Source organism: Ammospiza caudacuta, chromosome 10 (genome assembly GCF_027887145.1).
Source record: "Ammospiza caudacuta isolate bAmmCau1 chromosome 10, bAmmCau1.pri, whole genome shotgun sequence".
NCBI classification, from domain to species: Eukaryota; Metazoa; Chordata; class Aves; order Passeriformes; family Passerellidae; genus Ammospiza; species Ammospiza caudacuta.
Genome location: NC_080602.1, coordinates 14,438,108 through 14,454,942, shown reverse-complemented (window position 1 = coordinate 14,454,942; position 16,835 = coordinate 14,438,108). Strand labels below are relative to the sequence as shown.

The 16,835-nt window shown below is 40.6% G+C and overlaps 1 protein-coding gene across 1 annotated transcript in view; it reads right to left on the bottom strand.

Moving 5' to 3' along the window:
- Nucleotides 1-16,077, bottom strand: part of ADAM10 (ADAM metallopeptidase domain 10) — a 41,516-nt gene extending 25,439 nt beyond the window's left edge. Inside the window, exons 1-2 of the mRNA XM_058811367.1 lie at nucleotides 15,874-16,077; nucleotides 7,540-7,690 (exon numbers count right to left, since the gene is read on the bottom strand). Coding sequence (XP_058667350.1) covers nucleotides 7,540-7,690; nucleotides 15,874-15,928 — 206 coding nt within the window. The 5' untranslated portion in view covers nucleotides 15,929-16,077. The remainder of the gene's footprint in view (nucleotides 1-7,539; nucleotides 7,691-15,873) is intronic.
- Nucleotides 16,078-16,835: the final 758 nt, after the last annotated feature.

Genomic DNA, 16,835 nt, shown 5'->3' with positions numbered 1-16,835 from the left:
GCCATGTTTATATACTGTGAACATTTGGTAAAGGGTATATAAAGGCTTACATGCAAGAGTTAATGCATAATCTATTATTCCATTCCTTTTTAATATGAGTTACCTTCTAAGATCAGTGATTTCACCACAAAGCAATGTCCAATATATTGGGTTACTGGTACCAAGTCTGCAGACTTGCACACAAGTGGCAGAAAAAGCTGTTATCTGGCATAAAAAAATGGCACTTGGTGCTGTCCCTTTTCTGCCTTTCCTCAAATTGCTGTAACTGCTGACAGGCACACAGAATCATTAAGTGACCAGAGGAGGTTGTTGAGAAAGGGAAAAAAGGAGATGGAGGAGTTACTCCACAGCTGAAAGAAGTGGCTGGGGAAAGGAAGCTAAAGGGGATGAGTTGGCAGCAGTATGTAACATGACTTCAGTACAAGGAGAGTTCATTTTTAGGTTCAGTCTTTTCTTCCCTGTAGGAACTAGAAAAATCAAAAATCCTCGCAGCCATGGCTCCATCACCCTCCTCACAAGTGAGCATCTAGAAAATACTGTTCTGCTTGAGGTGCAAGTCTTTTATCTTTACTTTTCCTACCTAAGAACTCAGACTCTCTTCTTGGAAAAATGGAAGGGGGGCCTATAAATGGACAGGGATAACAACTTGAGCTCTTCTTTCTAACTGCTTCCATGAGGCATCCCACAATCCACTCAGCTCCCTTGAAGATTTTTTTTATTGTTTTAACTTGCAATTAAACACACACCACATACTTTATCACTTAATTGATAATTCCCACAGTCCTGCTAGTTACACTAAAGAAAATTCATCTTTGAAGCAGCACATGATAGGGTCTCCAGGTTTATCACTCTTTCTTTGATCCACCTAGATGCACACAGAATCATCCCCTAGTAAGTGTTTATGCAAATCCCAATCTCTACAACACTCAGCCATCCCAGCTAGAATGCTTGCAACTTATACTTGTTTTCCATTAACACCTCTGGGATGACACTTGTGGTTATTCAAATATCTTCCTGACCTTCAGAAGTCAGACTTGCTGAACTTGGTATTCTAGAACAGTACAGTGAGGATGCAGCCCTCGTTCCAAAGCATTTCCCACTGATTACTCTTGATATGCAGAGCTGCAAACACAAGCTAGTTAGATAACAGAAACCATCCAAGCAGGGTTACAAGAAGCTACATGTTGGCTAATTTACACTCTGAGAAAGTATCCCTCTGTCCTGAAGAGGACAGCCTACAGATTTTAAAGGCAGAACAGCCTTTACCCGAGGTTGACTTTTTTCCCCCCACTCCTTTCAGTAAAACTTCTTTGGGAAGTTCAGCACAGAGCTGACATCCTGGTTTCCTGTTAGTGAAAATAACCTTCCCATTTGTATTTACATGAGGTTGGCTATTTATATGCAATGCCATGTTCTAACAAAAACAAGATGTCAAAAATCAGAAAAGAGGTAAAGATGTACTAAAATACAAGCACAACCAAAGTTACTACATTAATTCAAACTATGGAAGTAGTTAGGAAAGAAGCTTTTTAGGTAAACAAGTGAAGACACAGAAGATAAACCCACCAGATGATAATAAGAGCACATAGCTTAGGTACATTCATTTAAATATACATTTTAAGAACGTGACTTCCTCAGAGCACAGCTGTGTCTACTGAAGTTTGCTGGCCAGGGAGTAGAGCTGTAAACCATTAATACCAATTTAAGCAGAACAGTGGAAATGCTGCACCTCAGCCAGGCTGTCCAACCTGTCCAACACTATTGTACCACATGTCTCCCAGACAAACTTCAAATGCCTTTTTTTCCTGAGGGCTACACATAATCCAGCTCACTGTATTTAAACTCATAAAATACAAGACATTTAACCCACAGATGCAGCTCTCCGAATTTTTTAACTTTATTTCAGCTAAAAAAAGTATAAGAACTTAGGACCATGCTTCCCAATTCTCTGCAAGATCAAACTGCTTTACCTACAAGCACCAACATAAGGTGGGTTTGGTTTTGGGGTTTTTTGACAAAACAAATATAGGAAGTGACACCTGATTCACAGGTGTCTTGTCTGATAAATTATCTGTCAAGGTATGTAACTTAAAAGGTCCAATAGATAGTTAATGATTGAAGAATTGCCACAGAGCAGTAAATAATACTACAAATGTCACAGTAAGAACTAAAGATATCAATTTTTTTTCCTTTTCAAATTCAGGACAGCCTAAAATGAGTTGCAGTAAGTGAATCTTGCAAAAAATTCACTTACTAGAATTCATGTCTAAGTCTTACAAAGCCAACCAGTAGGTTCTATGTGATTACTGCTGAACCAATCTATTTAAGAAGTTGAGCTGTTCAGGGGTGTGTTTAAGTGCACATGGAATTGAAAAAGACACAACATACATTTTCAGATTAGTCCAGTAATACTGAATCTGCTTTTTGTTCTGACAGGCTCATAGAACATAGAAGGCAGATCCATTTTATGAATTGAGCCCTGTGCTGTATGGACAATTTAAAAAGTACTTAAATTGAAAGCCATAAAAAGAACATCTAGTGTAATAAAAACCTTAAGTTGACAGTATAAAGTCCTCTTTAATGCAACAGTAACTAGCTCAGTAACTTCAGTCCATCTCATCATGGCAGCATGCTCAGAACACCACTATTAAAATCAGCTTATCAAGTATTATTTCTCTGCAGGTATCCTCCTTTGTTTTCATAAACTACTCAAATATGGCCAACAATTATGTTGTTTAAACACACTTATCAGTTCTGAGTAATGAGGGCAATATGAAGGATTACAGATTACTCCAGAATCAAGAATTTAAAAAACTCCTCAGACTTAATTAAGAACTGAAATTTTGTGGTCCACAGTTTTCCTATATGGACCAGGTACAGACCATACATTCCTACAAATATGTCTGAACAACTTACAGTATTTCTCAAAAAACAGAATTTTAGGTAAAATCTACAGGAAAATATAGCTAAACTGTAAAACATCCTAAAGAAATTATTAATTTAATAATAAGCAGGTGTTATCATGTGTTCAAGTACCACTTGAAAATTCAACTGTTCACTCAAGTTGTGTGGGCACTTTTCCCAAGCAAGAGTCATCAACTAATCTAGGAGTGTTGAAAGTGGGTGTGGATGGACAATTAACAGGTTCAAGCAAAGAATTAGAAAGCATAATTTATTAGTAATGTATTACATAAAAAGCTGACTGAAAATAGAGTTGAACAATACACAGACATAACTTTTCCCTTCTGAATGCATTAGCATCTCAGGAATTCCCAGTTCTGTCACTAGGTAAAAAGTACAGTTAGATTATCAGACATCATCCAAGTTTTTTAAGCTCTGTCCTCAAAATCACTATGAAGTATTCAGCATATTTCTGACATTCTACAGTGGATAGGAATTAAGGTCAAGATATTCTATGATTAATATATTGCAACTATTTCTACTGAAAAAGGGAAGAAAACTTTCCAGTTTCTCTGCAGGGGAAGAGCTGTGTCAGAAGTGAAGAAGTGCAAGTGCACATTTTGTGATCAGGTGCAAACTGTATAAAATCCAATGTCACTTTGAGTGATGTCCCAACTTCCTTTTTGAAGCTGCTGACATTACCCTGACATGCAAAAGGAAGTTACTCTATTTAAAATGCTTCACTGTATCTCAAGACAGTGCCAAAGGCATTTTTCTTCTTTGAATCAATCCATATATTTTGGGGAGTCTGTGCTGTATTTTGCTTTTTGGGGGGAAGGGCTGTGGGATGGGTTCAAAAACTGTTTTATATTAACCAAGTTCCAGATATTAATACTGTGCATTCATTAACTTTGTGTGAGTCTTTCCTGGACTCAAAGGGCACCTTAAATTAAATCACACTAGAACACTCAATATGAACTGGCAGGTGGAAGAGCTCTGATACACACCCAGGATCATTTCAAATCTTCGTATTCCTTCCAAGTTGAAGCATTACAGAAATAAGCACATTTTACACTACTGGGGAAGCAATAATGCTGATTAATCTAATACACGGTTTATTATAAAAAAGAATTAATGAGGATTTGTAGCTCAGTTTCAGCAATTTTAATTGTCCTACTAAGTTAGTATTTCAGCACTGAAGAGTGGGCTGGTTCAGTCTGGCTCATTGCATTTACCCTAAGAATATGTATTTTGTATTACCAAACAACAAAGATTTTGAAAAACTTCTATTCTGAGCAGTATATTGTGTGGCATCTAACTTTCATCTGAAAGTTAAACAGAGAAGGTTTCTGAGTGATGGCATATGATACATTCACTTGTAGAATTACTAAATCTGGTACAAAAAAGGTAGCTTTGGGTTTAATTCCACCATTTCAGTATCTATTTCATTATTTAACTATTAGCCCATAGTTAAATGGTCCCTTTCATTTGGTATAAATAAGTAATATTTAAATTGTGGTTTTATTTTTTCCTTTTTCAACAGAAGGGTACTATAACATACAGTTCTTAAATCTAAACAGCCCACTGAAAAGAACAGATGCTACTAACACAATCCTAAAATACTGGTAGCTGCCAGCTATTTTCTGGACAATGAAAGTGTAAGTCTGATGAATGCTTATCTGGCATATGTCAGCACTGCCACAGAAAAGGCTGGTACTGCATCCTCCCTCTCACCACTGCTGCTTAGTTCTGCACTCCTCCTTAAAGCAAATTTGCCTCTACACGGAACAGAAGAACCAATTAACCTCAGTGAAAAAGAAGCAGCCAAATCACTTTCCCATCTTGCCTGGCCACGTGAGCAGCAGGTGCTTCCTTTGGCACACACCAAAAGATGAAGTTTAGAAGTTCCAACTGCTCACAGAGACACAGCCTGAGAACCACAGTGGCCCAGCTTCACTTGCTGCTGCCAGCAGAGAACAGCAGTAAATATTAGGACAGCTTTCCCATTGTTTCCTGGCTACAAAACACAGCCATTCCATCAGAATCCAAATCAAAACACAAGACTGTCATTTCAGTCCTCGTAAGTAGAAGCTGTTTACTAGATTTATTAAGGGGATGCAAGTTGGACACTTGTGTGCCAATGAACCACTACACCTGGACAAACCCTAATAGACCATGTGGTAAAAGGCCATTAAAAAAAAAATCAGATAAAAGTTTTCAGAATCTCAACTCTCATATTGACTGAATGCTTTTAAGTTTCACCATCTGTTTTTAAATGCCACAGCACTTTAAAAGCCCACAGCCTATATCTACATCATTCAAGTGTTCTGCAAAAGCTTCATTTCCTACCTTCACACAAATTAACTCCAATGCTTGCTAGAAAAGCTTTACTTTTGTCCCTCTCAGTGATGGCATAAATCACTTAGTTACTCACAATAAACCAGCTGCAACTGCAAAAAGCCAATCCTACTTATGCAGCTTCTCAAACTGCTACATACCTTCAAAGCAAATAAACAGACTCTGTGAAGTAAAACCAATTCACTTGATCCTAATTCATATTTAAAGCAAAATGAAAATATTTTGTAAGAACTCATCCAAATTGATAAACAGGAACTTTGGACTAAATTTACATCCCATTAACTACCCTCTCTTTGGCAGGAAGTGTTAGATGTGCCACAGGAAACTACCCAACTCCTAGATTATGGACTGGCTTGACCTTACAGTCAGTTCCCAATCAGCCTCCTCAGTTAATAATGGATTTGTGCATCAAACCATAGGGATTTATGATCAATTCCACATATAAACACCAACATTTTTCTTCATGAGTAAAGGTAGCTGTTACCAAAATATTTATAAACCTGATTGACTAAAGTGTGGTTTTTCTCTGTGAAGTAAGAGGAAATGTTTTTTAAAACATTATCCTATGTGCAACTACCATTTTTACGGGATAAGGATTTACAACCCCCCTCTCACCACAAAGAGAACTCAGAGCCTAAGCTAGCAGCTCTGTCTTACAGAAGATTATTATGGGATCTTTACCAATGACAAGAGGAGCCTGCTCAAGTGGCCTGAAATGTGGCCTGGTCCCAGCAAGAGTGTTTTCATCCTTCTTCCATCACTCCTTCAAGTCACACTGGGGTTTTTTTCCCCAAATAATTTTTAGACAGATTAGTTCCAGATGCTATTCCTGGCATGGCTTTAACACTAGCAGTGCTAGCACAAGGATGATGCTGGGAATGTGGTTAGGCCTGTTTCTCTCTGCAGCAGTGCACACTTCAGTGAGCTTAAATTATCCACCAGCCTGCAGCTTAGAAGTGGCAGCATTAGGTTCAAACTGAACTTCACTGCCTTGAAACCTTGCTGGAAATTTAAAAGTAGCAAGGTTTACACTGTGGGGAGCCTCTGGAGCATTCTACTCTGCAGGCTTGTTTTTTAGAACAATTTTAAAGGGAAAACTAGAGACTGCCAGTGAAGTTACAGCAGAGAAAGCAGCACTATGACTCTTCTTTAAACAATAAAATTCCTTGGACTAAAAATCACACTTGAAAACATGGTTTTAAGGAGAGGGCTTCAATATCAGGATTTGGGTTGTAGTTCCACGGCATTTAGAAATACAACCCTAATGCTGGCCTTCCAGCAGCATGCACTGAAATTCAGTCATTACATCAGAAACCTCCAGGAACAACACTTCATTCCCTGAGGAAATGACAAGCTGGCACAAAACCAAAACACTTACTCAGAAAAAAATATCCCAAACAGATTCAGGAGACCCAGGTTTATATTTTCTCTGTAAAACTTCTTTTGTTTCAGTATATGGCTAACAATTATTTATCAAGTTCTAAATACTTCAATTGTAACTGAAATAACAAGAAAAAGAAGGGCATTACACATTCTTGAAATATATTAAGAGACTGTTACCCCAAAGCAGGAAGTCACAGAAACGAAGATATGGACCCAAATATTATAACTTTCTTCCTGTTATCCTAGTTATACAAAAAGCAGGCTATTCCAAATTGCAATGAGATGTACCTAAGTGAAAACCTACAAATTATACTTCAGTTGGTCACACTGAATATCTAACTTCATACTGGATCTCACACGTTAAATGCAAGGCAAAGCAAGTCTCGTAACAGTAACCATCTTTCCTCATGTCAAATAATTTCTAAATTTCACAATAGCACAGAAAATCAGGTAACACCAGTACACACAAAACAGAATTTTTGGCCTATCTTGCAGCTTCAAATGCAATTTGAAATGTTACTTTTTCTCAATTACATTTTCTCAGGCAGTTTGGCACAATTCTTGGGAAAAAAAATTTAAAAAACCAATTATATATGCAACACAAAACTGCATTATAAACTCAGAATCAATTACCATTCTGTTTCCAGTATGATTCCATTATTTAAGCTTCAAAGTGTAGCAATAGTTACCATCAGATGCTTGAAGAAGTGCTTGCAAGTAACAATTTCAAACCTAAACTGGACATGAGAGAAAATATTCACAGAAATTGCATACAGTGCAATGTGGTGTATTCTAGCTGATGTTATTTTGGTGGATGCATTTAATCCTTTCCATTTCACTCCAATTAAAACACATGAATAAAATATTTAAAGCAAACACCTTTAAGATATCACGAACCTTCCATGAGCATGGAAATCCAGGCGCAAGAACTGCTCCTCATGTGACACTGCTCGTTTGGCACGCTGGTGTTTTTGGTGTAACAAATCCACGTCGTAGGACAGTCCCTCATAGTGTCTAATGTACTTGTTTAGAGGATTTCCATACTGGCCTGGAAAACAGAGACAAGCAAGGTTATAACCATACTACCAGGCATGGCAGACATGTGGTGCAAAGCAGCTGGTAACAAGGACCCAAATTCCACATTTTATCCATTTTAATTTATTTTTCTCCTTTGTACACATCAGATTCATTCTACTCTAGTCCCACAGACAAGACACAAAATCTGCAGCTACAAGTGCATCAGATGGGCCTTTGAAAGCATCTTCTACTTGAATTTCAATACAAGTATAGTTCATTTACTCCAAAACTACCCCACAATGCAAACTACATTGCATTGTCAAAAGGAATGCTTGAGAGATGTTTTAGAAAAGCACTCCTGATTCAAAATAAGAAGTGCAACAGCTGAATATCTCTCTTCAGGTTCCCTGAAATTGCGCTTCCAACTTCACTCTGCAGTCGTGACACCACACTATCTGCTCAGAATGATGGTAGTCTACATGTGAAATATCCAGGGAAATTAAGAGCAAATCATGACACCTAGCAACACATTTTGTATCACATGGAATGTTCTACCACATGGAAAAGTTTTATTAAAATGTATCTCCAGAGATGTAGATTCAGTTCAGTCTATTTTGTACAATTCCTTCTAGGGTAATATTTATGCCTTATGTTAAAATGAGTTCATGGCAGAAAATGGCAAAGATTTTTACCCTCCTATCCTGATGGAGGAAGAGACACTAATCACTAAAAGAGCCCCAAAATACAACTTGTGGAGAAAACTAGAGGAACTCTGAATTATGCAAGAAGAAACAATACTATCTCATAATCAATTTAACTTCAAACCAACCTAAATGCTAGTTGTCAGGCACTACATGTGGTATTTTTCTTCAGATATCTAAAAGATGGCCAAGTAAATTAATACTTTCAATTGCATTGCTTGCATTTAGCAGCCATGTGCACAAGATGATATTGCTGTATCTGTTTAAAATTCAATTAATGCTATACTGCAGAGAAATCCCATTCAAATTTACTCACAGTACTGTAGGCTTCTGCAAATGTTGACTCTTCATTGTTAACTGCAAATACATTCCAATAACAAAACTTCATTCTAATTTCCTCTCAGTCTCAAAACACATGTCCATTCTCACTCAGGTTTCCAAAAAGGAAAGTGTCTTAGGCACCTTGAAATGTTTAAAATGTGTGGCTCAAGGAAGTCCACATTAATTCTAATCCCAGTAAGACACAGGAGCATTAAAAGGTTTCAGTAACTAGCAGGAGTTGTGAGGATGCAGGATGCTGTCTGTTTCTGTTGTTTCTCTCATCACTTCCAACAGAATCCCTCTAAAATGAACTATAACACCTCCTATAACCCAAGAACTTCTATGTACCAAATCAGATTGGCCTGAGATCATGCACAATATATGCATGTGCCTGACTACAGATACACGCTTTCCAATTCCAGGTGTATGACCCAGAAGTGGCAACATTTAAGAAGACAAGCTTCAAAATTAATTGATATAGCTAATACTTTTAAGTTTTAATTGTTAAATGAACCCGAATCTAGAATATTATATTAAAAACTTGCTTTAAGAACTTGATCAAAACTAGAGAGTAAGTGCACTGCAGAATGTGTAAACCCCTGTGCTCCAGAATCATTTTTAAATTGAAGGAAGCTTGTAATAATGCACTCCTTAAAATGTTAGAGACCATTTCTCTTCTCAGTATTGCAAGACACTTCAAACAGCTTCAGGCACCCAGAAAAAAAAATATTTCCAAGTGTGACAACTTACTGAAGACCCAATGACACTTGGCACTCGATCCAGGTCTCATGACCACGTGAAAAGATGAGAGACAGCATTTAACTGAGTCACAAAGAATAGTTTTTAAATGCTAACTACTGTGACAAGACAGCCAAAGACTACTGACATTAGAAGTTTTATAACTGTTCTCTCTGCTAAGGAAAAGCAGAGGGTTTTAAGCAAAGATACTGCTTCTTAACAACAACAAAAAATTAATACACTTGGTATGATCACACAGGGAAACAACACTTTCTTTTCCTTTTCTCCAAAACCTAAAGAACTCCTTATGTTTTAAGTACTCTCATAGCAAACACTTAACACAAACACTCCTGCTGCTCTCTTTTTGCTTAAGCAGAGCAGCTGCACAGCACCTAGAGCATTATGGCTTCTCCAAAAAGGGACTTAATGCTTCAAAATTAACAGTTTCACTTCCAGAAACCTCTATAACGTCAACATTGCTACAGCATTCAAAGTCTGCAACTGATCACACTCTCCTTGTAATTAAATCAGATACCTATCAAAAGGGATTATCTTCTTTACAAAGGTAGCTTAATAAGTAGCTCAACCATAGTAACACAGGAATCTATAGAGGATTCTGAGGCAAAAGTTCATTAAACTGAGTTACATGAGGCAGTTAGAACAGCTGGTCCAGTTTGTGTAATTAGAAGACTGCATCAAAAAGGAAGAAGTCTTTGACAGAATCTGGAAGTGGCACACCCCAAGAAATCATTATGATAGCACACACCAGATCCCAACCTCTGTTACAAATACTACCCTATTTTCTGTAAATGAAAAACTTGGGGTTTGGGCTTTTTTAACAAAGATTGCATGACAATGATCTTTTCAATTAAGGATACAGTCAGGAAGCCCGCAGTAACAAACACTGAACCATGAACACCTAAATGTAGTTTATGGGAACTGCTCTACAAATTCCATGTGTCATGTTGCCATCAACAAAACAAAACAGCGTGATGCCTTCCAGGCAATCTGGTGGAATAAAACAACATTACACTCCACCTAAACACTAAGCTGGGAGACAGAAACCCTTTAGGATACAGACATCAGACACTGACAAGGGGATGGCTTTTGAACTTGACAGTACAGTCTTCCAAAGACTTGCTAAACTAGATGTGGCATTTCCTGCGACAAATTCCCTGCAGGAACGAAGCTTTACTCTCACCAGCTTAGAACCAAACACCGGGAAGGACTTAAAACAGAATCCAGCAGAGCATTTAGGCAAATGTCTCAGTGTGCCAATCCCTGTGAAAGATGTTTTCTGTGGGGATATACAACTCTTCAGGATCCCTAGAGAGCTGTGAAGCATCTACAGTTGTTGTTGCTGTGAACAAACAAATCCCACTGGACAGGTATGCAGTCTGAGACATGTACTCTCACCTTCTAACCAGCCTTATGCAAAGGCTAAACTGGATCATCCCTGTGATTGTAGCTGTGAGCTTCCTGGCACAAGGTGAGCAACCACATGGAGCAGTTCTCTGGTGGGATGTGCTCAAGGATTCCCTGGTCAGTTATTTTCCCAGAGAAAACCATGAAGAGCTTTTCCCCCCAGACAAACCCTTCCCAGCCTGCACCTGCAGCAGATGACACGAGCAAGGGAACACTGCAGCCACCTGGATATCCACAAGCCCACAGGATCAGATGGGATGTGTCCAGGAGTGCTGAGGGGGCTGCCTGGACCCACTTCAAGGCTTCCATCACCTTTCTAAAAAGCTCCTGACAAATGTCATCCCCATCTTCAAGGAGCAGGGCCTGGAGAATTACAGGCTGGTCAGACTAATCTCTGTGTCTGTGAAGATTCTGGAAAACATTTTTATGGAAGCTAGCTCCATGCACAAAAAAAATGACTAGTAATAAAGAGTACTGAAAGTTTACCCATGTAAATATAAGTATCTAATAATTCTATACACATCATTATAAAACAGAGCAACATTTAACTTCCCATAAGAGGATAAATCAAGCATGCACTGTTCTAAAAGATGAAGTTTGCATTAAACCACTCAGATTAAAACTTGCATGACAAATGCAAATAGCTCAAGCACAACTCAAGTTTGTTAGTGGGGTGGAATAAAGCACAGAACACAACTTGAGAGAGTATCAGAAATTCTTCAGAAGCCAAGCTAACTCACCAGACAAGTCTTATTACTGCAAGCATCATCACTAATTGGCAGATTTAAAATGCCAGCATGTGATAAACATCTTGTAGAGAATTATTATTATAATTTCAATTAAGATAATCAAAGCAACTTTTGCTTCAAGTTATTTTCAACATACAGTTTATCTATCTTACAAAAAAAGCTCCATTTACATGGGACATTAAAGAATGTACACTGCATTGAGATTTAGCAAGGCAGAAATTCTACCATATACCTCCTGACTTTGACTTCTCTGAAGAATTTATTCAGGCTGTTGTTTCCAAACTGCCAGCAGAAGGGCAGGCCCTGCTGCCCTTTTACACCTACTCTGTTTCCATTCTTCCCTTGCACTGGCACTAGGTTCAGGCTGACAAAAATATTCTCTTTTCTGGTCAAGTGAGTTTTTGGTGAAAGAAAAACATGTAATCAAGAAGTCAAGTCAGGATCATTTCCCTTCACTGAGGCCTCCATTTAGGGCACAGTCAGACAGTATGGCAACACCAGTGCCAGCACGTGGCTGCTTTTTATTGACCTTCTTCCCCTCCACCCTGTGAAAGTCCCAGTTCTTCTTCCCCATCAGCCCTGGGTTTGCTCAATAAAGCAACTCTAGTTACACATCTGCAGGAACTGATTAATTTTTTTTTCTTTGCATTGACTTCTCATGCCAGGAGGAGAGGTGGGATTGCAGGGCCAGGGCAGGACCTCCAGACAGCAGTAACTCAGTACAGCAGCCCTGCCATACTGCAAAATGAACCTTTGCATCTTTTGAAAGTATAAACAAACTGCACTCTGAGGCTTTTGGGCAATAGTATTTCAAAGCAATCACCTAAACATCTGATTTTATTTATTTTTAATTACCACAGGCATTTCTGAAACAACCATCTGACAGCTGTCTTGACTAGGCACTGTCTCAGCCATAATGTTTTTATTTTCAACTCCAAATAAATGCTGGAGGCTGAATGCTGCCATATTTATGAAGGCTACTGTTCTTCTCAATTTATAATAAGAACACAACTAAATCACTCAGATCCTGATAACTCATAAATGCCTTCCCACAACTCCCCCATGTGTCCAGAAAAAAAGCAGAATTTCTCCCATGCTCACTGGGAAATAGGCAGTTCAACATCCAGCAGCACAAGACACTAAGATACAACTTGGAAGTCCAAGAAACATAAAAAGAGCATGTTGTACCAGGGACAAGAAACTATTTATCATAAATTTGCAATGATATTCAGCATTTCATCAGCCTAGCCAAAGCATGGTCACTCTTGTTAAACCCAAGCTTGTCAGAGACCTCAACAGTTCTCCTTTGTGTTTGCTATTGCTTTTTCCCTTTTTTTTTTTTTAATGACTCTTAGGTAGAAGGAGAGGTTAAATTAGTTATTTCCATTCCTCTATGAACATCATTATGTATGGGTAATTAAGTACTGATTAATATACCTGTATGCATCCTCATCACATGCAACAAAGCATGCTGCAAAAAGCTGCCAATAATATCACCCAACTGAAGCACCACTTCACACACATCAAAATTCATGACAGCAGCAGTGAGAGAAGAGATGCCTTAAACCAAGCAGTTCCAGGGGTGTTGGGAAGATGCTGAGATTCACTTTTAAAAAAAGAATTCTTAAAAGTCAAGGTACAATATACCCTATCTCAAGTAGACACCATATACCAGAAACTAAATTCTAGCTTTCCCTAATTACTATCAGAAAGAAAACAAAATAAATGGTGTGGCTTTTCCTTCTTATACTATTTAAACAGTATCCAAACTGACCTGCTGGACCACTGGTTTCATGAAGGTGATATTTATGCAGTGGAAGCAAAGAAAGCAGAAGAAAACACTAAAGTGATCTAATACCAGAACCTGACCAAGAATGTTTCTGGGCATTTAAGGCCAAACTTCTGATAACGCCTCTGCTTTAACCACACAGACACAACCTTCCAAAACTATGAAGCAGCCCAGGACAGACTCTGCAGTACATTTCACAGGGCAGCAGCACTACTGATTGCTTTGAATTGCATTCCCCTTGCAATTTTAAGAACAATATAAACGAGAACTGAAAATAATTTTTTAAGAAAACAAAGAGATTTCACTTAACCTTTTCAAATAAACCATGCAAATTATGCTGTGCCATTTTTTTAGAAGTTGATTTTATGATTCATACTTAGCTGTGAGGTAATGCTACAGTTGGTTCTATTAATCTATACCTTTATATCTAGAATATGTAGAGTGCCTGCACAGTACACATTCACTTGTGTAATTCTGAAAGAGTTCAACCTCGGGTATCCCATAAATATAATCCAATCTTAGACCAAACATACAAACTCCTAATTATTTTTGAAGTGCAGATTAATGAAATTTTCAAAATTATTACTATTTAATACCTATGTGGCTTAAACCCAGACAACTTTACAGATAAATGAAACTTAGCTTCAAGATCTGTGTACGATTAATGAGACCAGATGCACTGCACATAAATGAAATTTAATTGTTGGGTTCTTATCAGTCCTTTGCAGTTTGCACTCCTCTCACTGTAACTTCTTCAAGAGTCATGAACTTGCCCTTTCCACACAGATACTAATGCCTGCCTAGAAGGGAAAATATGCAAATGAAGAACCTATTTTTCAATAAATAAAAATATTTGCAGCATATAAGAAACTCTAGAAATGTGAACACAGGTAAAATAGACCTTCCTAAACTTAAAGGCTATTTTTAATTTAACACAGAACTATGGCAAATCTTTCATAATTACAGTCAGACTTCTACAAGAAATGTTCCACCGGATATTTTAGAGATGTGTATTGGCACTATCACCAGATTTCTATCCAGCATTATTAATCTTTCTTTAAAGATTTACCTGCACTGTAACATACCAAAGACATGCACTTCTACCAACTAATAGTGAGGTGTGCTTCCTAGTCCCCAGAAACATTGACGATGCCTATTCCTCTCCCAAAGAAAAAATTAACAGGAATTTCTGAAATACATTTCATGAACTTCCATCTATATATCCAGAGGACTGCACCTCACATTTTTACTACGATTTTTAAGGCACAATTGCCTGCCTGGAACTAAACAGTGAAAACAACCCTCACAACTGGTTAATTAATTATTTTGAGTTAGTTCTGTGCCAGCACCATTTAGTTCAGAAAACAAAGACGCCTTGAAAGCATGCCAACAATTAAGTCTGAAATATCTCGATAGCTTACAAAAATCCACGAAGAAAAACGTAAATTCTTTGGTGCATCCCACTCCTAATCATACAAATAACAGGATGGCTTCTGACCATACAAATCAGCCTGCTTTTTTTCTCACGGCTTAGCCACAAATACAAGCAACTGAAGTTTCCCATACTTTGATGTTACTTTTTGAGAAAGTGTGGAAGACCAGCATTTAGCGCTAGCTTCTTTGTTAATAAACCTACATATTGATGCACACAAAGGCAGAGCCCAGATAAATCAGAGAGGTGCCAAATGAAACAGAGGAAACAAGTCTTTATCAGTTGTTCCACCCACAGTTCTCTAGAAACACCCTCCCAAGTCCACCCTTCCCGAAACTCTTTCTCTGTACAAAGTCGAAACTATTTTCCCTGCCATGATTTGGTCAATTAAACACGACCAGGCGCAGTGGAGAAACTGCCCAGCTCCTAACGCCGAGGAACAATTCCTAACGGGAGCCGATACAGTTACACGTCCCATAAACACAAGCGAGTTTAGCCCCGGCCTGGGGGAGCGGAGACCCTGCTGGAAGTCACGGGCAGAACCCGGGCTCCTCTTTTATTTCCTTAAGCTGAACTTTCCGCCTGCTCGTCTTTCCCGGTTTCGGGAGAGAGAAGCGGCCGCGAGGGCAGGGAGCCGGGAAGCGGCCACCGGGACCGGGGGGAAGTCCTGAGGGACGGAAGCGGAGCCGGGAGGGGAAAACAAACAAACACAGCCGAGCGCGGAGAGAAGGACCCGAGGGGGAAGAAGAGCGGAGGACAACTGACCCGCTCCTCGGCGGGGAAAGTCCCGGGGAAGGCGCGGGGCGCCAGGCCGGCCCCGGGCGGCGGGGAGAGGCCCGGCCGGGCTGAAGCAGCGGGCGGAAAGGGGGAGCCCGGCTGGCGGCCCAGCCGCGGCCCTGGCGCCGGGGCGCCCCGGAGAGCGGGGCCCGCCGCCCCCGGCCCCGAGCGCCGGAGACGGGAGAGAGAGAGAGAGAGAAAGACAGAGGGAAGAAGGAGGGAGGGAGAGACGAAGGGAGACGGCCCCAAAGCAGGGCCCCGCGAGGCCGGGCGGCTCCTCACCTCCAGCGCCCGCCGCGCAGGAGCACAGCAGGATTATCGTCCCCGCCAGATCCATCTCCACCGGGCACAGGCCCCGCCGCCGCCGCCTACCCACGGCACATCCGCCCCAGACCGGCGCCGGGCGGGATGGGGAGGGGCGAGCTGGGTGCCTCCCTCCGCTTTGTCCCCCGCCGCTCCCGAGGACTGTTCCCGCCCACGGAACGGCCGCGGATCGCCCGGGAGGATCGACGGCTCCCCGGCAGCGCTGCCCCCCCTCCCTCCGCTCCGCGCGCCGCCGCTCCCTCCGCCCGCGCGCGCGCCAGACGCCGCCGGCGGGGCGGGGCCGCGGGACACGCCCAGAGCGCGCGGAACGCCCCGCCCCGCCCACGCGCAAGGGGGCGGGGCTCGACGGAAGGGGCGGGGTCCTGTGAACACGCCCTGGGGCGGGGGCGTGCGAGGGGCGGGGCCTCTCCCGCCGCTTCCGGGGCCGGCGCAGCGCAGCCCTCACCGCACCGGAGTACGGACAGACCGACAGACCTCACGGATGTGTCCTGTGTCCCCTCACCGCGTACACGGCTCTTCCTTGCACAGAACTAATTCACTTTTAGAATTTTGCTCTGGTTTCCTTCATCCCCTAAACAGATACACGTTGTTTCCTTGCACAAACTAATTCAGAGTTTTAAGTCACCGACTTCTCCCGATGCTGTACATGTGAAGCGTTACAGTGTCCCCAGTGAACAGGGACTTGTCATTCTGAGACTGTCTCTTCACAATTCAAGGGTACAGGAAAATCTTCCCGTAGAAATACAAATGTGAGACATCTGAGCAAAACGTTTCCTCTTGTTTGTCCTTATGCTGATTCTTCTATCAACTGTGCCATCTCACTGTTATATTTATTTATTTTTATATTAGAGTTGATGCCGAGTTTCTCAGTTTACTGTCAGCCTTTTTTATTTGTGCTTTTCCATTCCTATTGTCATGTC